Source organism: Notolepis coatsorum, assembly GCF_963971535.1.
Source record: "Notolepis coatsorum genome assembly, chromosome: 4".
In the NCBI taxonomy this organism is placed as follows: domain Eukaryota; kingdom Metazoa; phylum Chordata; class Actinopteri; order Aulopiformes; family Paralepididae; genus Notolepis; species Notolepis coatsorum.
The window spans coordinates 67,137,529-67,165,258 of NC_140168.1; the positions used below are offsets into that span (position 1 = coordinate 67,137,529).

The 27,730-nt window shown below is 45.5% G+C and overlaps 1 protein-coding gene across 1 annotated transcript in view; it reads left to right on the forward strand.

Annotated features, from left to right (window-relative positions):
- The first annotated feature begins 2,937 nt into the window (after positions 1-2,937).
- Positions 2,938-27,730, forward strand: part of jarid2b (jumonji and AT-rich interaction domain containing 2b) — a 303,218-nt gene continuing 278,425 nt past the window's right edge. The window contains exon 1 of the mRNA XM_084312574.1: positions 2,938-3,483. Within this exon, the coding sequence (XP_084168700.1) occupies positions 3,439-3,483 (45 nt within the window). The 5' untranslated portion in view covers positions 2,938-3,438. The remainder of the gene's footprint in view (positions 3,484-27,730) is intronic.

Consider the following 27,730-nt stretch of genomic DNA (forward strand, 5'->3'; position numbering starts at 1 on the left):
GGGGCGTCAGCGGGTTCATTTGTCGAGCTCAGCTCTGATCAGCTCCTGTGTTGCCACAATGACGCTGAGCAGAGCTATACGAGATATAACGTACGGTTATGTATATAACCATAGTTATATGAGTATAGTGACGCTCAGTGTCAGGACTCACCGAGGACCCCTTGATCTTGCCTTGTGGTGAAAGATTGGGAAAGAGATGATGGTATGGCCACACCCCTGCTTATGTAGGTAGCGGATAGGGGTGTGGCCAGACAGATGATGGTATAGGTACATGTGAGAATTTATTCAGTGCAAGTACTGAAGTGAAGAGTATTGCCACTATGACGCTAAGCATCACTATACTCATATAACTATGGTTATATACATAACCGTACGATATATCCATCTATCAGCTCTAGTAATAAGGGGCAAAAGCTAGCTTCAAAGCCAAATTGGACTATACCATATAATATATATATTTATTTTTTTATCATTATAAATCTCTTATCTTTAACTAAAGCTCTTCTCTGAGCCACATAATAAAATAAACTAATTTCCCTAGTGTATAGTCAGTATGACTGTGTGGTATTACATGCACATACACAAACATACACACACACACACACACACACATGCCGACAGTGAAATTCACACACCGCCACCCTCCCACTCAGCATGATGGACTCATGACTATACCAAGGGCTGAACCGTCAGTGAGGGGTTTGCAGACACTAGTCAACGCACAGTCATAGACCGTTGGATTACACAATGGTGGTTACTGAACACACACACACACACACACACACACACACACACACACAAACACACGCGCACACACACACACACACACACACACACACACACACACACACACACACACACACACACACACATGAACACACATACACTTACAGTGAAGGTACGTGTAGCTCATGACAGTTGAATTATCTGCCCATCTTGAGTGTTGAAGGAAATGTTCCCAGAGGATGCAGGACAGGTGCTTTTCATTGCTATATGAGGGAGGTGGAAAGGTCATATATCATGTTTGTGATTCATGACTTTGGTGAAATCTTATATATATCATATATATATATATATATTAAGCCATATCATTCGAAGTACATTAATTCACTTTTGTTTGTGTTGTAGGATAACTTGGATATATAGCCAATCAATATTCACAAGATGATTTGTTCAGTTGTTGGGATTTATTGAATTGAATTTCATATAACATAATAGCAATAGAAACAGCCCATATAACACATTTTCCCCTCATAGATGAATGCCGAGCAAGTCTGTTTCAACACACTATTAAGTGAAAATGTCTTGCATTTGACTGTTTCTGTTGTTATTGTGCGAATGTGTCACTTTGGTGGAAATAGTTCACTGTGTGCTAAAAGTTGGCATCCTCCTTATTTGACATCACTGCACGTCCCACAGTCCAAAGTACCGCGACTCAAATGCCAACTATAAGTGAAACTAAAATCCTAATGGCACTTGTGCCCACTAGACCAATGAGGAAGCATCAGGACTGATACACACTCACACCAAAGAGGCTGAATATAGAAAGAGGGAAGAGAGGCAGGGAAATTAATGGGAAGAAGTCTTTAATTGGAGGCGATGTCCTCACTGAAAACTCAACACATGTCATTCACAAAACTGATTTGCAAATAGCAAATCAACTGCTTAAATATCAGGAATGTCCATTTCAATATTGTAAATAAAATATGTTCTCAATTTGATGCTAAAGCTGAATCGTTTGCCTAGTTTACCCCCCTTTTTTTCTCGTCGTTTTTTCTTCATTAATTGTCCTCTTGCCACTGTCGCCAGGCCGTCATTGTAAATAAGAATTTCTTCTTAATTAACCTGCCTGGTTGAATAAAGGTTAAATTAATATACATATGTCATCAGTACGCACCCAAAATAGAACTCCCCTTTAAAAAAGAATCCGCCACTGAATTACATTCCAAATTAAATTGTCAATATGTTTCTAAGACCCTAAACATGGCAAATATGTTGCTCAATCAAATAAGCCTCCTCCACTTTGACTGGTATCAGCAGTATTTTACGATTCATTCCATTCATTTCGAAGTGTCCCTTGTCTGCTTACTTTCCTAGGGCTGGTGGTGGAAGTAGTGAGGGAGCTCCAATGTCTCACTTCCTTCCCGTCTCTGCTAACACTCATTATTAACTCCCACAAGGTGCTCCTTTTGGTTCAAGAAGTCAGTTCATCTTAGTTCATTTAATGGAATGGAAAGCAAATAAAAGAGATTAGGCTACCATCCAGCTGTAGCCATCTCTTACATCAGTTGGCCTTTATTATAGGATAGATGTGGTTTATTCATATATCTCATGAATAAAAATGAAAAGCTTATGAATCAGTTGTTGAACTTAAGGAAATTACAAGATATAGGGGACACACACGCTTGTTGGCGCAGTGCAGAGACAGAGGGGGATACAACAAACATAATAACACACTCACATCTCCTTGGAGGACTGTTGGACCTACATGAATGAATGAATGAATGAATGAATGAATGAATGAATGAATGAATGAATGAATGAATGAATGAATGACAACTTTATTTAACAGATTGCAGAATGGGTACTATACAGTATGGCTCAATACACACAATTGTTAAGGGGATGCAGACCAGAGAAAGACGTTTGTCTTGTTTACATCAGGGTCCCCCATTTTCAATGCATAGTGAATTGAATTACACATATTAAAAACACTGCACCCAGTTGGGTATATTTAATTTGGGTTTCTAAGCCGGGCTTGGGAATGTCCTTTGGCCTCGGTCCCTGGGCTAAAAGGTGGGTTTGAAGTTACCGCTGTGCGGTGGGGACCGACGTGATAGGCTGACGCTGTGGAAGAAAGGAGCTTCGCCTCGCTCAGAGCGTCAGTGCCCCGCTGGAGAGAGAGAGTCCTCTCGTCGACTGCAAGAAGCTCCAGCCCCAAAAAAAAGCGTGACATCGAACCTTTTTTTTTTGGTAATTTTATTTATTAGGTTCCCGTCGAATCCTCGCGTCAAAACAACATGTAAACTCTTATTCAGGCGGCGTTGATTTCACGTGTATAGGATATTATGCATGTCGTTCGAGAGAACCGGGAGTGAAGAAGTGAATGAGCGAAAGAAAGAGAAGAAGGCGACGCTGCTGTTTTTTTTGCGAATGGAAGTTATTGTTGTTGTTACTGTTACTATTGTTTTGACTATGATGTTATGCCGAAGTGAGTTCGATTTGTGTCCGTATCTGCTCGTCGTCGAGCCTTAGATTCGGGATTTATTTATCATCATCCAAATACTCCCGAGGAGGAAAACGCCGAACGATCGACGATTCTGCAAAAGCCACCAAGCTTTTTCTCCAAGAGAGCCGGGGATTTAAACTGAGAGGCGAAGAAAGACATTCATGTGGCCATTCTCTTTATAGCGAAACATTTCTTTTTTGGATTGCATAATGAGCAAAGAAAGACCTAAGAGGAATATCATTCAAAAGAAATACGTAAGTACATTTAACGTTGCTTATGCATGCGGTCGCCTTTTCCAAGTTTTTTTTGCATTCACCCGTTTTGATGAAAAATGCATGAACTTTCATGATCGTGGATTTTGGGTGAAGGTTATACCAACACTACACAGCTGGGTCAAATAATAACATGTGGGTCAAATAGCCTTTTAATAAACATGCTGGAGTCCCCCCCCCCTCCACGTGTTATTAACCATTACACCTTGTTTTATTATTTAAAGAGACGGCGAGGTTTTAGTCAACAACGTCTCTGCGTTGCTTCGTTTCTTCAGGACATTTTCTCTAAGCTGTATTTGAACATCGGGTGCTTTGGAGACAACATGAGACTAATATGGTGCGCATTTCGAATAGTCTTGAAGCCAGACGTGCACGTTGTTGTCTGTGATTATTTGATAAAAGACTGTATTAAAAGGAGTTGGCTCATTGCTTTCAGAATGGCTTTTGTTTGATCCCCATAGCTCCGTGAAGACTCTGCTGTCGGCCATGGCTCGGCTCCATGTCGCCCCCATGCTCAGCACATTCTCGCAGCATTAATAATAAACTGTCATTTGCACAGATATTCACGCTTTCTGGTGCCGGGAGTCACTGCAGTGAGATGATAATAAGTGTTATGTTTCGACGCGTCTTGGGTGGAGCAGCAGAATACATCTGCGGTGTATCTTGTGAAGACTGGAGAGTGCAAGAGAGAGAGCGACGCAATTCAACATATCCCTTCAATTTGCACCCCTGGCACCGTGGTGGGGACTCTCTACAGAGTTTATAGTTTGAGGGCTGCTGTGGCTATTTGTCCTCCTGTGGAGCATGATGTCCGCCTCCTAGCTCTCAGTGTGACTGCACGTCTCGGTGTATGTGACCTCTGAAATGTTGCAGCACTCGGGTTGAGCTTCGCGGAGGTAGAATAGCAAAGCCTCTCGGACCGTCGTGTTGTTGTTGCCCTGCCCCGGGGGACATGGTTCTCGCACCGTGCACACTAGCCGGCGAAGGCACGATACACGACGAGTGCAGCGGGGCCGGTGTGCTCGAGCTGTGGGCGGCCTGGCGGGCGGGCTACACGGGCTGGTTCTCCACGAGGCTGCTGTGTGTTCAGGCGCATTGCAGAGGCTCCTGTGTGGAGCAGAGAGACGAGGAGGAACCATTTTCTTTCTGCAAGGGACACCGGCGGATTTGTGGGGAAGGGGCTTCTTTCAATACCAGGCCCATCTCTCTACCTGTGTTTTATATGTATCGTAGCCCACCGCGTAATATTTAGGATTTGTCCTTCAAATGAAACAACATACGGTAATGTCCACAGCGCCCAGCAGCACGGGCCCAAGTTAATAACATGGTCTCCCCCTTTACGCGTGTCTCCCTCCCTCCCTATGCTTTTAAAGTTTCTCGCGCGTCTTTGATGCATTGATACATTGTTGGAGTGAATGATCATTATCACACGCGCGATGGCCACATTGTTGCTTCTTAATTGCAACATCAGGCAGATCATCATGTCTGCACGAATGCATTGGTGCTGAAGTCACGATAGCATTAGCAACCCCCCCCCCCCCCTCCCTCCCCATGGCCACATTTTGGGAGCTTCTAACAAAAACGAAAAAAAAGTATCCACTAGTTTCCTCGCACTTTTTTATTTTAATAATTCCAAAAGCATGCACAGGGAGGGAGGCAAGACAGTTGCCAAGTCTTGACAGAAGACCCTTCAAAGGGTTGCAAAACTGAGCAACAGGTTTGAAGGGAAGACAGGCATTTATTTGCGATAAATTCGAGTCCATGTGACGTCACAAAGAGGTTTGTTTTCATGCTTTCAGCCCCCCACCCCACCCTCCCTTTCTCCCAATTCCAGGGGGATGTTTTTCTTTTTTTTTGCACCGCGAGCTAGGAATTGATTTTGATCACGTTTACGTTCAAAACAGGCCAGCTCCAGTCTTGAGTATTATTGATATTACATAACAGAATAGCAAATGCCCTTTTTTATGATAAACATTTATTCAGTCATTTAACTGACCCACATGGTTTTAAACAACCGTGATACTTTAAAAAATAAGTCCAAGGGGCCAAATGTGTGCGTTTCTTTACTTTGGTATTCTCTCTACACTACTCACTGCTGTGAAGTCTTGCTGATTCATTGTGCTTTTTTTTGCCCAGCGTACAGTGTATCCTATCAAGTCGATGCCATGGGATTGGCACATTTAAATGTTTTCACACTCTTCCTAAAAAGCTGAGAAACACTCAATCGGACTCTCAAGGCCGCGATGGGTGTATTTTATCTCGCCCCCACGTTGTCCTCAGTGGTCCGTGCCGTATCTCTTGTATATTGGCGTTGAAGTTTGTCTTTTCTTGATCTAGTCAAGTTTTTTTCCCTTCTGAATTGAGGAAACAGGATGTTCCACGGTAATAATGACTAACGGGACGTCACAAACGAAACAAAAATAATCTCCCCAGTTTATTTGAGTCCAGATGACACGGCCGTCCACGTTGCTCTCTACAATTGGACGGGGCCTATTTATATTTATGTGCTCTATTCATAACGTGGTTATGTGCTCTATTCATAACGTGGTGTATAATTGGAACTGAGACAGAACATTTGGGGCAGGGATAATGTGCTGTGTGTGTCCGTCTCCGTGCACTACGTGTGTGTGTCTGTCCTTATGTTCGTGTGTAACACATCTGCCGGGGGTTGTGTGGTGCAGCTGCGGTTGTTATGCGTGTGATTGTGTGTGTGATGAGTCTGGCTCTGACCAAACCAGGCCCAACACAACAACCTGGAGGAACCTGGCCCCTGAGGCCCCCCCCCCCCACCCTCAGCTTTGAGACACAGGACTCTTGGCTCCTACCGATTTAACCCCCCTCCACCTCTCCAGGCCCCCCCCTTAATTAGCGTAAAACAATTATACATGCTTGGCTTAACCATTTCCCCTGAAACACGAGTGTGAGTTGTTAACCCCTCTTTGCCTCCCTCTCTCCACCCCCCCAACACGTACTATCTGCGAATGTTATTAAAATTCATCATTCATGAAAATAATAGAGGGAGAGAGAGGGGGGCCCTTAATAAAAGCAAACAAGGCAACACAATTACTCCTTTCCTCCATGATTGATAGAAGCTGGTGTGAGCGGAGCAAAAAAAAGTAGAAAAAGACAGAATTGGTGTTTTTTTTTCTTGGGAGGATGAAGGCCTGGGTCTTTAATGGTCTTTCCTGGCATGTTGACAGACTCTCTCTCTCTCTCCCCCCTCTCTTTGATTGGAATGATTTCTTTATATATTTACACAGCGTCTGCATTCTGTGTTTTCATAAATTCATGACTGGCTTTTAAGCATGATGTTGTGTAATGAGTGAGGTAGCAAGCACTAATGTGCGGCTGTGTTGTCCTGTTTAACTGAACATGACACGCACTGTGTGTGTGTGTGTGTGTGTGTGTGTTAACGAGAGCAGTGGAGAGAGCACGGCGAGAGAGTGCAACAGCGTGCAGCCAGGGCCATTTTGTGCAGAGTCGGCTTCTTCCTGCAGGCTCCAGCTGGGGCTAGGCCTCCAATTCAAAGGCCCTGTGTGTGTGTGTGTGTGTGGGACAAGCCCAGCTGCTGCAAGGGCCTTTAGAAATGTAAAGAGGCTGTCAGTGTTTGTTTCATCAGAGACACGACTGATGAGGGCCAAGTTGAAAAATCCACTGCCGTGTGTGTGTTGAGGCAGCCCACAATTGAAGAAACAAAAATAAGACTCCCTCCCTTCTGCCTGAGTGTGAGTCTCTCTTCTCTCTCTCTCTCTCTCTCTCTCTCTCTCTCTCTCTCTCTCTCTCTCTCTCTCTCTGGTCTTTCCCATTTAAATGTAGGTCTCATGTCGGTGGGACCATTGTGAGGAGAGAGTCTCTCTCTCTCCCTCCCTCTCTCTCTCCCCCTCCTCCACCGTGCCCGTGCCTCAATGCGCTTCATTTAACCTTATGTTTCAATGCAAATACCTCCTTTCAGCGCCTGCCCTCTCTTTACGTGCGCAACACGCCAGGGTTTTTGCCCGTCGCGACCCCTCGCCAGCGGCGCTGCCATGGCAACCCAAGAAGCGCGGTGGCATTCGCTTTTAACAGTGTGTGTCTTTACAGACTGGACTGTTTTTTTTTTTTTTTTTTTTTTTTAACAGTGTGTTCACAAGGGCTAATTCCAGTTGGGGCACTGTGTGAAGTGCACTACACGGGGGAGAACGAGACCCCTAGGTAGTGTATAAGTGTGCTTTCTAAGATTTGGAACGAGTTCTCAATCGGGGATGCGGTGCAAAAAGGGGATCCTCATCAGAGGAATTGTTCCTGATATTAAGAAAGTCGCGTGTAGCATGTTGTAAATCAAAGCAAAGCGACTTGATTTTCAGGTTTTTTTCCTCTAATAGAGAAAAGGGGATTGTGCAGTGACCCCTAATTAATGGACTATGTACCATTTAGTCAACGTATAATGGTTGGGGACCGGTCCTCGTGTATGAGGTGATAGCTACTCAAAGTTAAGAATCACTATATCGACAGTGAACCGGTCGTACTGGCTCTTCCCTATTCTTGAATAACAATATTTTTCTTTTTTCCGATTCTCTTGATCTGCTCCCCGGGTTGCAAACACGCCACAGGGCTGATCTCTGCCGACCGGGAACAAGGCCAAAGGTGTGAGACTTGAGATCATTCTCTCTCTCGCTCTCTCGCTCTCCCTCTCGCTCTCCAGCAACAAAGGATGCGACTTCTCGGGTTTCATCTCCTCAGAGTAACGTCATCATCGCCCTGCCTGGTGCGGAGGGTCTTCATTCATGGAGACCAGGGAGGGATGGTTCAGCGCGGGGGCATGTTCACGACGCCTCTCCGGACTCACTGTGTTATTAAGCACCAGCGTGACGGAAAAGATACAGACTCAGAGTCCAAATAGGGTCCCCGGGGTTGGGTGTGGAGAACGGGGTAGAGTGGCACCGGTATAAGATAAGAGATTCCTTTATTGATCCCCCTGGGGAAATTCGGGCATCATACAGTAGCAGCATGTGGGAGGGGGGGGGGGGGGGTACAGGTATGGGCAGGGTAATAGGAGAGACATAAATATAGGCGATAAAATTGGATCTGAATATACAAATATGAGAAAAAAAAATAAACTGTAAACAATATAATTAACTCTTTACAATTTAACATAGTTATAACAAATTGCATAGATAGATTTTTTTAGTGAGGGGATCTTACAATACGATGATAATTCAACAAATAAAATGCTCTTCCACTGTTGAGCAGTGTGCCGCAGCCATGTGTTCCACCTGAGGGGCTGCTTCTCAGAGGCAGGTTAGTGGGAACAGAGGGAGAGTTACAGATGGAAGTACAATGGACTCTCTCTGATGGAACACCACATGACATTCATCACGTTTAAAGTGGCCACCCGCTGTTTGCGTGAAGAAGAAGAAAAAAACGAAAAGAAAGAAATTATCGATTCTTGCCGCTGTTTAGCAAACGGCATATATTTTTTTAAGAATCTGCTTTGGCACTGGGAATGTAAGAAAGATTCAAAACAATACCCAACCCTAAATGTCCTTGTGGCTACCCCCCCCCCCCCCCCCCCTATCCTCCCTCTCTCCTTTCCCTTCCTCCCTTGTGGTCTCCTCAGAGGCCCACTGGCCCCATCAGCACCGCCAAAGATCTCTGCGTGCGGAGCTGGCACAACCCAGCCCGTTTTAATTGAGCCCTTATTTATTTACGCGTTCGTTTAGCTGAGCTTTGAGACGAGGCGAGGGGGTGGGGTTATTCTTCACCTCTGCTCAGTGGAAGCTCTGTTTGCCTGTTGAAGAGTTTCTCCACGTTATTGCACTTTGAAGGGTCTGCTTCAATTAGGCTGCTGGTGGATGACCAGCAACCGAACGCATCTCTCTTCTCCTCCTCTGCTTTCTCCTCTCCTCCCCTCCTTTGCATTCTCCTCTTCGCCTCTGCTTTCTCTTCTCCTTTTGCTTTTTCCTCTCCTCCCCTCCTCTGCTTTATTTTCTCCTCTCCCCCACTCCTTTGCTTTCTCCTCTCCTCCCCTGCTTTCGCCTCCTCTCTTCTCATCCTTCCCACTGTCTCTCTTTCTGTACCTATCTCTCTCCTTTCCCCCTCCTGTTCCTGCCCTCTCTCGCTCCTGTGTTTTATCGCAGTGTTACGTCACACTCACACGCACACCGATGCCTGTTATGCAATGTGACCTTTTCTGTTATCAGCTGTTGGCATCGAACGCATTCTGCTCCGCGTTGGCACCAACACACACACACTCATGCACATGCACACGCACGGGCAAAGGTTGTTCGCTCCACAGTTCGTCTAGCAAGGAGACATACAGACGTCTACGCGCCACTAGGACGCGACACATTTGCTCCCACATGATGCCACCATAAAACCTGCATGTGGCTGTTTAATTTCTAACTGTTAATCATAGGGGTGTGTTGGTGTGTGTGTGTGTGTGCACCTGCTGTAATCGGTGTGCACAATCCAGACACGGTGACAGTGTCGTCTCGGAAGGCTGGAGCAGGTGTGTGTGTGTGCACGTGCGCATGTATGTCCCACAGACCACGTGCGCTCCCTTCGCGCACGTCTTCATCCTGCGCTGTGATTTATATCCTCCTGCTCCTCTGGGTCTGGACGGAGACGGGGGAGCGAGACAGCTGGTCAGGCCCTGAGAGGTTGTGTTTGCGTGCGCACGCATGCTTGCTCATGCATGGTCCCGTGTATGTGTGTGTGTGTGTGTGTGCGCATGGAAGCTAACATGCTCGCTCATGCATCTCCCTGTGCGTGTGTGTGTGTGTGCGGGGCTGCCACAGCTTATATGTCCATCCCTGTGAAGCTGAATCAACACTTTAGCGTTGTCTTTGCTTTTGGCCTTGCAGGCTTTGCTGGTGCCCACAGTGGACACTTTTAAGCAGCACTAGCGGAGGGATAAGAAAAAGCAAAACTAAAAAATATCCTCTTATCTTAGAGTTGATATTTTGTCTGAGGTGTTTCTATGTCATGGTTATCTTATAATCGACATGAGAAACATGAATCTTAAGACGGCCATTTGTTCCAATTCAGTTAATACTTTAGGCCTCACTTGTCCTATTGTCTTATGAGCTGTAGACCTGGGTAGGTTTCCATCAGGCGTTGAATGACAAAAGCTACTGTAATTTAGTCTCAGTCTCATTCAGGGCAGGACATCAACAGGGGGCTATAGGGAGGTGTAGTCTGACATCACTGGTTGTTCCACCCGTATAGGGATTCATCATTGGGAAAATGGATTATTGGCTATTGTAACAATTCTGCCGCATGGAAATTGAAAAGCTTTACATTTTTGCACAAAATGAGTTCCCTTCTATCACTAACATTATTTTGGTTGAAATAAAATTTGGACATCTTTTTTTATGATTAATTGCACATATTTTCATGTTGAGTTATATTGTGGATGAATAAGGACAGAAAGGTACACGATGCAAATGTTAATGCTTTATTTGTTTTAAACGAGACGATTTAGAAATGGGCAATGGGGAAATACATTGCGTTGGACAGAGGGTGGAACACGAAAAACGGCACTACACCTTCCTATAGCCCCTGAAACTGCCACGGAAAAGACAATTAACATAAGAACATCTTGTACACCATCGGCGTATTAATTTGTCTCTTTTTAACAAAGGATACATTTTTAACACTGAGTGCCACGCCCCTTCCGGGAAGTGACCACTTCCGTGCCGTCCATTAACCCCATGTAAACGTAGTTGTACTTTGTAGACCTAAACCTATATTTTATAGTATAGCTATTGGTCTAATAACGCTGTCGAGTCTCATTGAGCTGCTTCTGGTCAATGTGCAAAAAACAGATAATTTTTTCATCCGTACATTTCTGTTTTATACCGTTTTGAATATGAACATAGTCCGGCCGCTTCTGAGCAATTCCAGGGAAAAGACACAAACAGCGTTTTTGTGTAATTCAATAAACATGTTGTCATTTTTCGCCAGATTTTCGGACAGGGAGCGAAATTAACTTTTTGACTCACCGGCCAGTGGCGGGTAGATGGGAAGAGTCTACCCGCCAAGCATATTTCTTACCTGCCAAAATTGGTTTGATTAAAAAAAAATATATATATATTTTATATACATTTAAAAAAAAAAAAAATATATATTATATAATCATACTTGTAGTTGTATTATCTGCGAGACATCGCCACCACGCAATAAGTCAAAATGCTTGCTATCTGCAAACAGCTCCACTGTCTGTGTGTATACTTGAGTAGCCTCCAGCTCCAGCAAGGATTCTCCGGCCCTGCAGCTAGACCCTATATTCAGCTAGACCCTACATTCAGCATGCAAGGATTCTCCGGCGATGCAGCTGGACCCTATTTAACGTTACGGTTCTTTTGTCAAATCACATTCAACATGCCCTCAGCTAGAATACGCATTCAATCAATGTTATAAGACATTGATATCAGGAGCTATCTGTAGCTACTGCTAGCCCGGTAGATAACGTTAAGACAATTTAGTTTACTGGGACAGATGGATCTAACGAGAGCTAGCTAAGCTAGCTAACGAGGGAACGGAGGTATTATGCACTCGAGTAGACTATTGCTGGAGCATTTGTTGATATCAGCAGCTATCAGTAGCTAGCCAGCTAGATACCGTTAGACAATGCCTCGTCATGTATTAAACTAAAAGTGAATAGTTGACTGGGTCATTGTTTAAACAGTAACGTTAGCTCATGGAGGTCCGATATAGACTAGAGCAGACGGAAGTAAACAAGCCAAATGATAGCTTCCGATTGGTCATTTGCTTTTTTTTCTCATGAAACCAGTCACGTCACTCTACTGTGATTGGACCGTTGACTTGAGTGTGATGTGGGACTTGTAGTTTTTTAACGATCTCGCGGCGGAGAAAAAAAAGACGAGCGGCTATAATCTGTACTCGCACAAGAGTATCGTTATGAACTACACGTCTACACGCCACACGGCGGGCAGCCCTCTAAGTGTCATGCGCCAAAGGTAAAAACAGACCGCCCCTGGCGGGCGGCGGGCTTTAGTTTCGGTCCCTGTTTTCGGATCTTCCTGAAATCAACGCTAGATCATCACTATTATCCTTTGTCGTGCACGCATGCAATGTGATTTAGACCCCCCCCCCTTCCTGCAACCCAACAGCCAAACAGCTATAACACAGATAGCTTCAATCGCAGTAGAAATAAATATCAGATCAACGCAAGCTTTCATATATGGTGTCCTTACCTGGTCTTTGAAGTAATGAAAAAAAAAGAATCTAATAATCTCATCGCCATTCCAGTTATCCACAGCGATCGTGCCTCCGACGTTGTTGGACATTGCTCTTCAACGGGGGTCAGTAGTCCAAAGCATCCCTACAAGCGTGTGTTTTGCCGGAGTGTTTAGGACCCGCCCCATGCCGCAGCTCGGTAGAGAAAATAAACCAACTTATTTCTAACGGGGTGCATTACTGGCCGAAGGCGTTAGAGGGCGGTATAATACCGACTGCCAGCTCAGACAGACTCAGAACAGTATGCACAAGGTGCACCGCTGAATTATGAATGGCAATAGATAATAAAATAAATACCGTGACAGAAACGTTTCCGGCACTCAACCGTCTCAAAACAAAAAAATGCTCAAAACTGCACCCCAAAATTAGTTTATGTTAAAAAATTGTAACATTAGCTTCTTCTTTTTACTGCCGTATCTCTCACAGACATGCTAAGCTAGCGAGCTTGGACTAGGTGTTGGCCATGCAGTAGATTCTCCCCACACTCCTGTTTCAGGTGCATTGGTTTAATAAACACTTTTTATATTTTCATCCCATGGTCAATCCAAGGCTGACCCCCCCCCCCCCCCCCCCTCCCCCTTCCCTATTGTGACCAGCGTTTCCGTTAGCCGGTAATTACCGGTATTTGACTGGCAAAATCTGTTGAAGTCCGACATATTTAATCTCTCCGGTCATAATGTCCGGTGAAAATAATTCCCTCTAAACACAATTAGATTATTTGAATTGTATTAAAATAGGCTAAAATTATATAGCCTATGCGATGAACGAAACAATCTCACCAAGCAGCCGGTCTAATAATGACATCCTGCTGTCAGCGCGAGCTGGCTGCTGATATATTTACGTGAAGCATGGCTTGGCAGGGTGCAGTACTCCAATTCAGCCATTGGCAATTCAGCTGTTGGGTGGGGGCGCTGCTGACACCACTGCTCTGCTCTGCCTGCTCCAAGTGCTCCATGCTTCACGTAAATATATCAGCAGCCAGCTCGCGCTGACACAGCGGTGCCAAATTTCTCAGTTCTTCGCTTGATATAATTAATACAAATGTCCAATATAACGGAATTAGTTAGCTCATAAAAATGTGATTATAACAGACTGCTGTTTATTAAGGTCGGGCAGACTGCCCACCGACACCTTAAGTCGGCAGCAGCAGCACGAAGTCTCGAGGGACTTATTTTATTTGGAATATATTAATGACTGATACGCAAAAGTAGCCTAGTTTTAAGTTAAAATATTATAAATGCCTTGATGATGTCATTCTTTATATAGGTCTATCAATTGTTTTTAAGCTCAATAAACTCTGACCGGAATTTATCCCATTTGTCCGGTAGATTGAAATCTACCGGACACTCAGACCTGCAAAAAAAAATTCTAACGGAAACCCTGATTGTGACGCCACGGTCTTTCCCCTACAGAGATTAGGTAACAGAGCTGGGGAGCTCAGTCCTTATCGACCCCCTCCCCCCCATTACCCCTCACGCCGCTCTGCCTGCCACGCAGCCGCGTCACTGTCAGCCATACATACGCCAGGGAAACAGTAGGCAGTATGGAAAACGTATCGTCCACTGTTTGCTGATGATACAGCTTTAAATAAACAATTTATCTCTAGAGCCCGGCTGATATCATAGATCCCTAGTTACAAAATTGACTGTGAATATGAATATACACATTATATATAGGCTATATGTATATAGCCTATATATATATATGAATGTATGTCTGTATATTACTTATAAGAATGGCAACCTATTTTTATAGCATACTGCAAAAATTGCCTAATTCGATTGGTTTAATGAAATACGAACAAGCCAGATTTTTCCCTTTTATAGTGGACCGATAATAGGTTCAGCCAGACCTCTCTCCGGCGCTGGCTGGCACAGGCACAGCGCTAACATAGTGTGGAGAGAGGTATGGCTGTGCAAGACTTAATAATGTTCTAGGCTTTCAGGGCTCTCGTCAGAACAGCAGTGTATGATTCATTCCTTTTTTCCTTATTTCTTTTAACAACGGAACGTGTAGTTGCTTCCTGCCTGCGAGCCTCGCTCAGACCCACACTGTCCGCTCCGTCCAGGCGCTGACTTGGACGCCATTTTCGGCGCCTTGCTCATTTTATTTCTCACGAGGGGCATTTTCCAGCGACAACTTTTAAATATTTGACTTATCATTATTAACGGCACTCATTTGCGCCTTTTGGAACGAACACAGCTAGTTATGGAACAACAACCTCTCTCCCATGTATTAGAGAGCTCTCGAACGCAGCCCTTTTCACCATGCATTTGGCTCCTTGCCGAGGGGAGGCCCTAATTCAGGCTGGCAGCCCCCCCCCCCCCCCCCCCCCATCGCCCCTAGAGGAGTAATGAGCCCAGTGGAGCAAAGTGCCCAGGCGACCAGCCTTGCCGCCCTCCAGTCTCTCCACGTTTCTGGAGAAGTGTGTCCTTTTTTTTTATACAAATAATGGGATTGGTGAAAGCAGTATGGCGTGAATATTGAGTGTATTCCGCTTGTATCAGTATGTATGAGGAAGTATAGAGCTGCAACTAACCGCTATTTAAGTAATCGATTCATCCAACGATTATTTTATAGATTTTATTTTTAATGAGTGCACCTAAACGATTCATTTTCACCCGAAAAAACCCTCCAGACAATTGAACGTCTGCATTTAAGTTACCTCGCCTCCATGCACTTTTAACAGGCTTTCTCGTGCATCTCTGAACAATCTCCATTTCCAGTCCATTTCCAAATCTTATTAATCTACCGGAGTGAGTGACTTGAGTCCAAGTCTATACGGAGGACAGGATGAGCATGTGTGCGTGTGTGTGTGTGTGTGTGTGTGTGTGTGTGTGTGTGTGTGGGATCTGTACACATATATATATAAGCAGCCCCTAAACTGTGTTGTTGCTGAGTCGTCCAGATGCACTGCCTCCTGTGCGTCAGCGTGGTGAAGAAGAAACCGGAGGGGGGAGGGGGGCTGGGAACGGAGTAAGCGGCGGGAGGTGGGGGTGCGTTTGCTCTCCGCGCTCAGGGTGAGGTAAGAGGCAGAATAAATGGTTTATTTGATTCGCGGGTCAATATAGATGCGTTACGTTTGCGTCTATACTATGCCCCCCCGTCACCACCACTCCCCTTCCCGCCAAACCGCCATGAGAAATACATTACTTTACCTCCGCAGCCCATCTCGTCTTGTAATAGAATACTGAGTGGATTTATTTTTCTCATCCACCCTGTTCTGTTCCCCTCTCTCTCTGTCTCTCTCTCTCTCTGTCGCCTTCTCTCTCTGTTGCTCTCTTTCTCTCTCGGTTGTTCTCTCTCTCTCTCTCTCTCTTTCGCTGTCGCCCTCTCTCTGTTTCGCTCTCTCTCTCACTCTTGGTCGCTCACCTCATTCACTCTATGCCATTACTCAGCGCTTGGCTACAAAGAGGAGGAGAGGGGGGGGGAGAGAGAGAGAGAGAGAGAGAGAGAAGAGAGGCCACTCAAGAACGGAAGCAGGGGGGACAGTTTGTCCTCCCCCAAACCCCCCTCTTCCTCTCCTGTCACGATTTAGCAGAGAAAAATCTCCGTCCAGTTCGCTGAGGAGGGGCTAAATACTAAACCGACCGGCTTCATCCATGTGCCCTCAGCTTTTATTATGTGTGTGTGTGTACATGTATGTATGTATGTGTGTGTGTGTACATGTATGTGTGTGAATGTGAGAGGGTTAATCATCTGCCTGATGAACGATGAGGCTTCTCTGAGACATGATTATGTTCTCAGTAGCTCTATTCTCTCTCTCCTCCGTCTTGTTCTGTCTGTCACTCCCTGTTCCTCTCTCTCTCTCCGTCTTGTTCTGTGCCTTTGTCTCTCTCTCCTCTCTCTCTCTCCGTCTTGTTCTGTGCCTTTGTCTCTCTCTCTCTCTCTCTCTCTCTCTCTCTCTCTCTCTCTCTCTCTCTCTCTCTCTCTCTCTCTCTCTCTCTCTCTCTCCCTCCTTAATGGCTCCTCACATTCTTTCACCCGTTCTTGTTTTGTTTTGCTTCATCCTGCCAAAGGAAACTTTTTGGAAGCCTCTCCTGCTTGATCTCATCCAGCTGTGTGGATCTCTCTCTCTCTCTCCGTCTTGTTCTGTCTCTCTGTCTGTCACTCCCTGTGCCTCTGTTGCTCTCTCTCTCTCTCTCTCTCTCTCTCTCTCTCTCTCTCTCTCTCTCTCTCTCACACACACAAAATCGTAATCCTTCCTTTAAAGGCGCTAGCCTCTCTGCCTCCGTCGGTAGCTGAATCGGCCTCACTGTTGTCGGCTCTGTGTGAAAGTGACATTTGAAGAGCTCGCTGATTGTCCTCGCTGCTCTTTGTCGGCGGATTGGCAAATAACAAAGCTGGACCGTATGAATGAATGAGTCTCAGTGGTTGGGATATTGATTTCCACCTATTGATTTTTCTGTAAGAGTAAATATCTGCTTTTTAAGTTGTGTTTTTTTTCCTCTCCACGGTTCTACACCCCCCCCCCCCCTCCCATCTCGGTAGATGATATCTTTTATATGGCTCACCTGGCCTCTAGATCTCCTCCAGGCCTCTCAGCAGGGGGCTAGAGTGTTCGCTATGCCCCAGAGAAGGGAGCCAGAGTCTGGGCTGAATGTCTGGCCAGCGTCCCTTGGCCCCAGATCAAACACCACCGTGCCTGGAAGAGGAGGAGGAGGAGGAGGAGGAGGAAGAGGAAGACGGTGTGTCCATGGCTTGAAATCCCAACCTGCGATTGTCGTGGAAAACACAACTCCTTTAGAGGATCGGAATAATCAAATTAAGGAATTTATAGTATACCGCTCCTCCTCATCTTCATCACCCCTTACACTGAACCTGTACGCTCCTCCTCATCTTCATCACCCCTTACACTGAACCTGTACGCTCCTCCTCCTCGTCTTCATCACCCCTTCCACTGAACCTGTACGCTCCTCCTCCTCGTCTTCATCACCCCTTCCACTGAACCTGTACGCTCCTCCTCCTCGTCTTCATCACCCCTTCCACTGAACCTGTACGCTCCTCCTCGTCTTCATCACCCCTTACACTGAACCTGTACGCTCCTCCTCCTCGTCTTCATCACCCCTTCCACTGAACCTGTACGCTCCTCTTCCTCGTCTTCATCACCCCTTCCACTGAACCTGTACGCTCCTCCTCGTCTTCATCACCCCTTACACTGAACCTGTACGCTCCTTCTCCTCGTCTTCATCACCCCTTACACTGAACCTGTACGCTCCTCCTTGTCTTCATCACCCCTTACACTGAACCTGTACGCTCCTCCTCCTCGTCTTCATCACCCCTTACACTGAACCTGTACGCTCCTCCTTGTCTTCATCACCCCTTACACTGAACCTGTACGCTCCTCCTTGTCTTCATCACCCCTTACACTGAACCTGTACGCTCCTCCTTGTCTTCATCACCCCTTACACTGAACCTGTACGCTCCTCGTCTTCATCACCCCTTACACTGAACCTGTACGCTCCTCCTTGTCTTCATCACCCCTTACACTGAACCTGTACGCTCCTGACGAGCGCAGCGCACGGATCAAAGGTTGATGTAAGGCTTAGCCGCTTTTTTTTTTTTTTTTTTTTAGGTTAAACTGTTTCTAGAATGTCAAGTGGAAAGGAAATGAGCGTTAATAATATTAACCCCCCTCGCCGGGTTGACTCCTCCGCTGCGGATGCTCGCTCACTTTTCTCACACGGCTCGGTTTCCAGTGACTAACGTCGGGCACTCGTTGCGGCACGAGCAAATACCTAAACACACGCCGCCGTGCGCTGCGTAAACACACATTTGTAAGTCGCCTAACTGCACGTAACCATGGTGACCGCAAAGTGTGTTTTTTTTCTTTTTCCTTTTTTTATAACCCACCACCACACACAAACACACACACACTACCCGTTCCCATAGCAACTGACACGGTGCCAGAGCGAATCAAAGGTCTCTTCCCTTTTTCTTTTTCCCTTTCTCTCTTTCTCTAACCTGCTATGGAGCTGGCACTTGAGGCTGTGAAAATAGATGAAAAGTTAATTTAGGTACTAAAGTGAGCAGCATCTGGCTGCCAAGCGCATATCTTTCTTTGGCCGGGGGTGGGGGAGGGGGGGGGGTCTGCTAGATGCATCTTGGATATATATGAGTCAGGGAAATCAAGTGTGTGTGTGAACTACTCGTGCAACTTGAAGACAGTATCTCTGAATCCTCCGCATTTATATAATAATAATAATATATATAATGAATAAAAGCCTCATACGTATACACTTGCAGTGTCTACAGGATATACTCTCTATATTGAGTATTCACACCAATCACGTGATCCCATTTCCATTCCCAAGGTCCCATTTCAATGTTCGATTCAACATTGGATTCAATCAGGCTTTGATGGTGCTGTTCTCTGGGGGCACAGCAGTAGCCATTGTTGTCAAAAGATGTAATTGGGTTCAACTGAGTTCCTGTCGTTGTTCAGCAGAAACCTGGCAAACTAGAGGCCGAGATCTGCAGGACGGGAGACAAATCTTGAATGCTTAAAAGATCGTTCATGGGAGTTTTAAATAAAAAATTTATTGACTTTAATTTCTCTATCTTCCACCCCCCGGCCCTTCTGTAGCCTCTATATTCTGAGAAGAAAAGCACTGTTCCTATTTTGTTGCAGATATGTAATTTCTGTTCATCACATGGCACGGCCCTCATAGTCATCTCTCTCTACTGAATACATTCGGAAGGACAGAGTTACACTATTTGAGTGTTGTTCAGCTGTCATGTCATTATTACCCGGTCTGAACGCAAACCACCCACTAGTGGAATTCCGCCGGAAATCAAGCTGCTGTGTTTGCAAGCGACTGTTTACTAATTTCCATCTTGGTTGTCACCAGTTCTTGTTTCTAGTGCGCTGAAGCCACAGTCGGGGTGTTTTTCGGTGGCATACTTATCCCGATTCAGGCTACCATACAACTATACGTTTTCAGAGGAACAAGGTTTTCCAACTTCATCTTCCTGACCGACCAGTAGGGATGGGTACCGAATTCGGTACTTTTGAGGTACCGAACCGAAACACGTCGGTACTACCGAGTATCGAATCAAGTGAGAAACCGAAAAAAAAATAAGAGACATTTTTTCTTTTTTTTGTACCTTTTTTCTTTTTTACTTTTTTCTTTTCATGTCAACGTTCACACACACAATATATGCTTACCTAGGATTTGACTTGATTCAACAACAAAGCAGTCGGAGCAATGACGAGCCGAAAACTGTCTAAATTGTAGTTATTTGAAGTTTGGATTTTTTTTTACGACTGAGGTAGGTAAATAAAATTTCTTGAGACTAAAGTACAGAAAAAAGGTACCGTTGGGTACCGGTATCGATTCACAGGTACCGGTATCGGTTCAAATGTGAAAGGTACCCATCCCTACCGACCAGTAGGAGTCGCTGTTGCGACCACCAGGACTCATACCCCCACTGGCTTCTCACCCGCAACCCCTGCCTTATTGTGTTCGTAGGGATGACCAACCAAGCTGGAGCTACTGCTGACACCCAGAGTCTTTGCGGTGGGAGAAGTGCTTAGACCTCTACACTACCTAGCCACCCCAACCGATAATGCATTTAGCCTTCAGCAGCTTTTGAACCACACGGAAGCCAATAAATACTATATTCAGTATACTTATTGTTGCCTGTGAGTTGCCAGCTTAGAGCAGAGTCTTACTGAACAAAGGAGCATTGGTTTGGTTGGCTTGCTTTAAAGCAACATGCTAACATTATGGGAAATGCGCTTTACTGTTTTCTCCAGAGTTTGACCAGAAGATGGATACCAATTTCCCCTCTGTGCGTTCAGTAGAAAGCTATCCGGCTGCAAGCTAGCCTAGTTTAGCACAAATTAATGGAAGGAGATATGGATCAGCTAGCCTAGCTTAAAACCCTGGGGGAGGTGATTTTGCTAAACTAGCTGATCCGTATCTCGTCTGACTCTGGTGAAGACGGTGCATTTCCCATAACGTCATATATACATATCAAAATAAAAGCACACGTTGTTGAACTTGATCATGCTGCATATTTATTAGAACATTTTATTACAGCAATATGTTATCAATACACATTTATAAAACTAGGCATATTTAGCAAAAATATGTTGCCAGAACATTAGAAAATACTTGCCAATGTGCAACCCCACTGTCACCTGTAGACCCACTTTGGGTCACGAGTCGTTACCTGTAGTTTGAGAACCGCTGTTCTAGTGAATCAAATAGTAAATGGCTGCTTTTTTATATAGTGAAATTAAACTATTCCTCATTTCTCTGGAGTCTCCCTGGAACCTCCTTGGGGACCCCTGGAGGTCCTCGGACCCCATTTTGAGAATGACTCCTCTAATTAATATTAGTTAGTTAGTTTCAAGTTCAAGTTTCTTTAATAGTTGTCATACAGAGGTACAGAATACTTTTGTACAAAATGCTTTTTACTGTTGCGCTCCAGAGACTGTGCATGACAAGATAAGTATGAAATAAAAACATAGTAAAGATTAGAAGTAAAAAAAGAGGTCACAGTGTTCAGTTTAGACATATGTACAATGTTCGTAGACGTAGTTACCATACAATATACAATACTGTGCAGTGTACTAATATACAATACTATATAGTGCAAGACATAAATGGACGAGGTGCAGTTTAGGTACAATTCACAGTAGGTGTACGAGTTGTAGTGCAAATCCTTTATCAATAAATATAAAGTGTAAGTGTGTTTGTGTGATCTAAAGTGTGGAGAGTGGGTGCTGCAGTGTGTTGTTTGTTTGAGTGAGTGTGTGCGTGTGGGTGTGTGTGCTGTGTGCATTTGATGGTTGTTGCATAGTGATTATTGTTCGTTTAGCGATTATTGTTCGTTGTTCGTTTAGCAGCCTGATGGCCTGGTTAAGTGTTAGTTGCCAACATGCTAGCTGGCTAGACGCTAACTCCCACCCATGTGCTAACAAGCCCACAAGAGACATGAACTTTTCTTTCCTCCTCCGTGACCTTGTTATACCCCAGTAAAACCCAACAGATCCCTAGGTTGAACTTGTGTAAGCTTTCAATTTCCTGAGGCAGGCACTGTGCCTGCTCTGTGTCTGGGCCCAGTCTGTAACTTCATTTATTTAGCATCATTTCCAGGGCTCCCTGTGAGCTGAATTACAAGCCGTAGCGAACAGGAGCCATGCTTGTTTCGAGAGTGCCCTTCTCTCTCGCTCTCGCTCTCGCTCTCTCTCTCTCTCTCTCTCTCTCTCTCTCTCTCTCTCTCTCTCTCTCTCTCTCTCTCTCTCTCCACCCGACGCCATGTAATGGACCCTCATGCATCACCTTCATTCTACATCCTTGCAGACTAACACCATTATTCACCTCTCTCTCTCTCTCTCTGGGTCTCGCTTACCCCCCTTGCTTTCGCACTCACCCATCCTCATCTCTTATCGCGATGCTTCTTTCTCTCTTCTCCCCCCCTTCTCTGGACCCCTCAGGCCCTCAACAGCCTCAGCGTCTGTATGTGTGTGTGTGTGTGTGAGAGAGAGAGAGAGAGAGAGAGAGAGCACACGAGAGGGAGAGGAGGTGAGGTCTACCAGAGGTTGGCCACAAGCTGGGAGGTGAAACTCATTCCGTAATTGTGTCTTCCTGCGACGCTACCAGTGCCAAGGAACAGCTTCTATTCCTGTCCCACATTGAAATCTAACCTGAGTTTTTTTCTGGGCTGCTCGGCTGCTGTAACACAGTGTGATTAGGAATCTATCTGGGAGATGTGGAGCTACTTCCCTCACCAGCTCTGGGAAAATAAGCAGACGGGGGACTCTACCAAAGTAATGGAGTGAGATGTAAATTGTTTATACCAGTAAAAGTAGAGGAGGCTTATTTGATTGAGCAACATATTTGACATGTTTAGGGTCTTCTATTTATTCTTTTTACAATATTGATGTTGCCATTCCTGATATTTAAGCAGTTGATTGCTATTGCAGTTTATGATGTGTGTTGGGTGTTCTGTGAGGACATAGCCTCCTATTCATTTTCGTGGCTGTTATCCCTCTTCCTATATACTACCCTCTTAGTTTATCTTGCGTATGTATCTCACCAGAGAGGTCAAACGGGTGGGGTCAGCCCTGTGCCTCACTCACTCACTCACTCACTCACTCACTCACTCACTCACTCACTCACTCACTCACTCACTCACTCACTCACTCACTCACGCACACTCACGCAGAGGCTTCAGACAGTGTACACAGAGGAGACATGTCTTTCTGTATTGCACTCTGAAGACGAGGCAAATTGTAATTGAACATCTCCGAGTGCCAGTGGCACCACCTTCTGAATTGAGTTTGATTCTCACTGTGGTGACCGTATCTTCACCTGGTTCATTTCACATTGTTGTTGGGGATCTGACATTCATTTTTGGATGAATTATTTATTATTATAATTTCTTATGTTGTACTGTATGATAGAGCTTTGTGCTCCCTACCTTCATATTTGGTATAGACCTGTTCGCTGTTTACAAACATACCCTGTTCGAGCCAATCAGCAATACCAACTTGAGTCACGTGACTTAAGTTGCCCCCTACCTGCGTGAGCTGCTGCGCTAAAAGAAGTACAACGGGGCTCTATGGAGAAACCATGACACTCTCCTGACTAAAAGTTGTTTCAAACGAAAACGGCTGGATGTAATTTTGCCAAATCAGCATGGCTGTGAGTGCGAGTCTTTCACCTTTTACATATCTAGCTTTGGCATGGATTAATTGTTTAGTTTGCTGGCATGGCTAATAAATGCAAATATATTGTAGTCTGCCCCGTTTGTTTGACCAGGATTACGTTCCTTTCTGCCCCGGTGATGCGCGCGCAGACGAGTCTGGCGTATACGGCGAACAGCTCTACTTAGAGTCCCATTACCTCCGTTTTAAATCTAGATGTACACTACAAAAGACACTAGACTCCCTTCTACTAGATGTCTTTTTTGAAGCCAGATGCAAAAAGCATCCATCTAAACCTGGAGATGAAGAACCGTCATGTCCAGGCACGTGCACACATAGAGCCCAAAGGGTGCTCGAGCACCTGCCCTTTTGTGCCTCATAAAAAAGTGCCCTTTTTATGCCTTTCTTTTAATATATATTTAATATTTTTTTAAATAAAATAAAATGAACATTTATGGAGATGTATGGGCCCTTTAAGTCAATGATAAAAGTGTCTTTCAAGGATAAGTGAGCTCCTGCACTGATTATTATAGTTCAATACTCAATATTTGATCACCAAAAAGCATAAAAAGGGGACCCCCCCCCCCGCCCAAAAAGCCCCCCCAAAAATTGGGCTTGCAAGCTTCGCATGCTAGCTTCGCATGCACACACACATAGCGCTTTTAAACCGGCCGGGCCCCGGTTCAAGCTCCAGCTCCGTTCTCAACCCTCTGAATTCTGGTGCCCTCTGGCGAACCGGCCCGCGTTTACACCCATTTAAGCAGAACCAACATTCCACCGTCTCCGTCATCAACGGGGGCGTTACTCGGGTAAAAATAATGCGTGGAGAGCGAGCCTCAGCGCGAGAGCGCACACACACATTGTATACGTTTGAAATTAAAAGTTCCAGCAAAGTATGCTTCTATTATTCGAATGACTTGTTTTAATGGGTATCATGTAGTAAGTCCTACTGTAGAACATGACATAATAGCATGATATCTGTCTGATTTATTAATGCCAAATAATGGACGACGACCGCAATTGCATAAGGTGGTGTTATTGTCCTTTTTGGGACACCAGAGTGGATAAATTAATTAACGTTACAAAAAAAATTAAATAAAGTAAGCAAGAGATTCAAACTCGGGACCTTTCGCTGCACAGGCAGCGGACTAACCAGCTGAGCTAAACGGGCCGTCATGAATTACTACTGACTAATCCATCATTTACACTTTTCAAGTGCCAATTGCGGTCGTCGTCCATTATTTGGCATTAATAAATCAGATATCATGGTGTGTGCGCTCTCACGCTGACTCGTTAAGCCTTTCCCTACGCATATTCATTTCTGGAGCATTTCTTTATCCACTCTGGTTGGATGGTGTATTGTACTCTCAAATCGCTTCCTGTTGAATGAATCTGTTGAGTGCAATGCCGATTGCCGACTCTCTACTTTCCCCGTCTTCACAGCCTAGAATATGACACGCCCACTGATGATGATGATGTCACGGTTTGCGAGGTAAAACCAACTATTTTCCGGTGCCAGCTGAGCACCGATTTGTCACGTTCTGAACCAATTAATCCCGGTCTGAAGAACGTGCCGGCCGGTGCGAGATTACGTTCGGGAACCGGCTCCAGCACGGAGCCTGGCTGGTGTAAAAGGGCTAACGGTGCCCTTTTCAGCCTTTGAACACCGGCCCCTATAAAGTCCTGTGCACGTCCCTGGTCATGTCCTTTTGGAAACTGTTCAGACAGCATGTTAACTATGAACGGACACTAAAGAACCTCTTGGTCAACTAGGCCTAGTGGTCATAGATATCGATGACTAAAAGCTACTCTTTAAATCCAGTGCGAACTAGATGAGTAACTCATTCAGCACGCGGGGAAAAGCATGAAGACTAATCCATTAAACTCTTGGTCGACTAAAACCAACTAATGAACTCATCGGCTCTGAGGGTGACGGCCCTAATAATATACACCAATACTCCAACATAACATTTTATTTTTCATAATTAGTTTTGAAACTGGCAAACAGTGGTTCTTTGTCCTGAAAGATTCAGTCACTAGTGAAAACGGGGCGTCAGTCAGTCAGTCAGTCAGTCTGTGGTTAGGCCCTGTCCCTGCCTCTCCTGTCAACTGTCAAGGAGAGCTGCGGTGGCTTCCATTAACCACCACACTAACTGGCCTTATCTCCCTGACAATCTGCATTACTCTCAGCATGCTGCCTGCCTGGCTACTGTTAACTCCTGCCATGCCAGAGCGGAATGTCTCGCTCTCTTGTTCATGCCAGTTCAAGACTGTGTGGTCACTGAGTGGCTGGCTGCTTTTTGGTTTGGCTTCATAGTTGACGTTGTAGAAAGGGCCACAAAGAAACAAGAGTGAGTTTGACTGCTGGCGTTTTGGGTCTGGTGAACATAGTTTCTCTTCTCTTCTCTTCGTCCCATTGTGTTTTCTTCTGCTTCACTGTCCTGTTCTATTCTATTTTTCATTGAGCACAATATCCTTATCAGTAGGGCCACAACTATGTTGTGATTTATTATAAATTCTATTGTATTTCCTGTGGCTGCACGGCAGGAAGCACTGAGCATCAGAAGTGTGTATAACAAGAGGAAAGCACCTATGTATGCAGCGTCATGGATGACTTCATAAATGGAAGCTATAAATTCTTGGCCAGGCTCTAATCACTAACCGCTTGACTCTGTGCTCCACAGCGTGGCCTGTCAGTGACACACAAGCCAGCGGCTCTCAGTGCAACCCCCCCCCCCCCCCAGGATAAACACCATGAAACCCAATTTTCTTTTTCTCTCTCTGCCTCTCCCTTCCTCTCTCTACCTCTCCCACACACTCTTAATTTCTTTTGGCCGGCAGTGTTCCGCCCAGAGCCCCGATCTTTGCTGTTTTTTCCCTGAAAGCTGGAGCGACTGTTGTAACATAATCATTTAGTCTCCCTGTGTAGATCTGGCAAGGCCTTACGGTGAAATCTGCCCCCCCCTCCCCTCCTCTCTCTCATTTTTTATGGGAAGCAGCAAGCAGGATATCCAAGCCTTGCCGCTCCGCCTACCAACAGAGATATCCCTCTGTAAAATGGAATTTGATTAGTGAGGATGGGGTATAACGGCTGTTATGATGAATAATTCCTTATTGAGTTTATTCTGAGCCGACACGACGAGTTTGTCTCGTTGTGTGTTTTTGAGCTTCAGAAGGAGAATCTGTTTGGACTCTATTGGGTAGAATTAGCGTTGGCTGTCGTTGTGCGCTGTCCGTTCCTGCCGCGAATGACGACGGCCAGGAACGGACAGCCAGGAACGGACAGCGTTCTTGGAAAATGCCGGGAGGTGACGGCAAAGTGTTTGTACTCTCTATTGAACCTGTTGACCCTAAATGACCGCTTTACAGCAGTGGACAAAGCGGCTTAGCGTTGCTGCTCTGCGAGCTGCAGTGGAGGCCGCCTCGCTCCGGCATCGTGGCACGGCAGCCTGCAACATGGGCTGAGAGGCCCCCCCCCCCCCGGAACCAGAGACCTTGCTGTTTCCTCAGTACCGCTTTGCTGCTTCCTGTGTCTCTCTACACTCACTAACTCACTCACTCACTCACTCTACACACTCACTCTCTCTCTACACTCACTCACTCACTCTACACACTCACTCTCTCTCTACACTCACTCACTCTACACACTCACTCTCTCTCTACACTCACTCACTCACTCTACACACTCACTCTCTCTCTACACTCACTCACTCACTCTACACACTCACTCTCTCACTCTACACACTCACTCTCTCTACACTCACTCACTCACTCTCTACCAGCGTTTCCGTTAGCCGGTAATTACCGGTATTTGACCGGCAAAATCTGTTGAAGTCCGACATATTTAATCTCTCCGGTCATAGTGTCCGGTGAAAATAGTTCCCTCTGGGCACAGTTTGATTATTTGAATTGTATTTGGATGGGCTGGAGTTGGGTGGCCTATGCGATGAACGAAACAATCATTGCGTTTGTTGTCGTTGCTTCGCTCAGCGAGAGCTTGCTGCTGGATTTGCGGAAGGCATGCAGCTGCAGACCCACAGAACCCACCAGCTTTGCTGGCACAGTGCGGTCCCCAGACCTGGAAAGCTGCTCTGCGGGTCTGCAGCTGGATGCTTCTTGCAAACTAACTGCGGCCGGCTCGCGCTGATAACAGCTTTCATTGTTGGGCCGGCTGCTTGGTGGAGCAACGATGAAACGAATGTAATGAATCGTTCGTCGCATGGGCTATTTAATTTTGGCCTGTTTTGGTACGGTTCGGGTGGTCAAGTTGTGCTTGGAGGGAGTTGTTTTCACCGGACATTATGACCAGCACCAAGTCGTTGGGAGGTG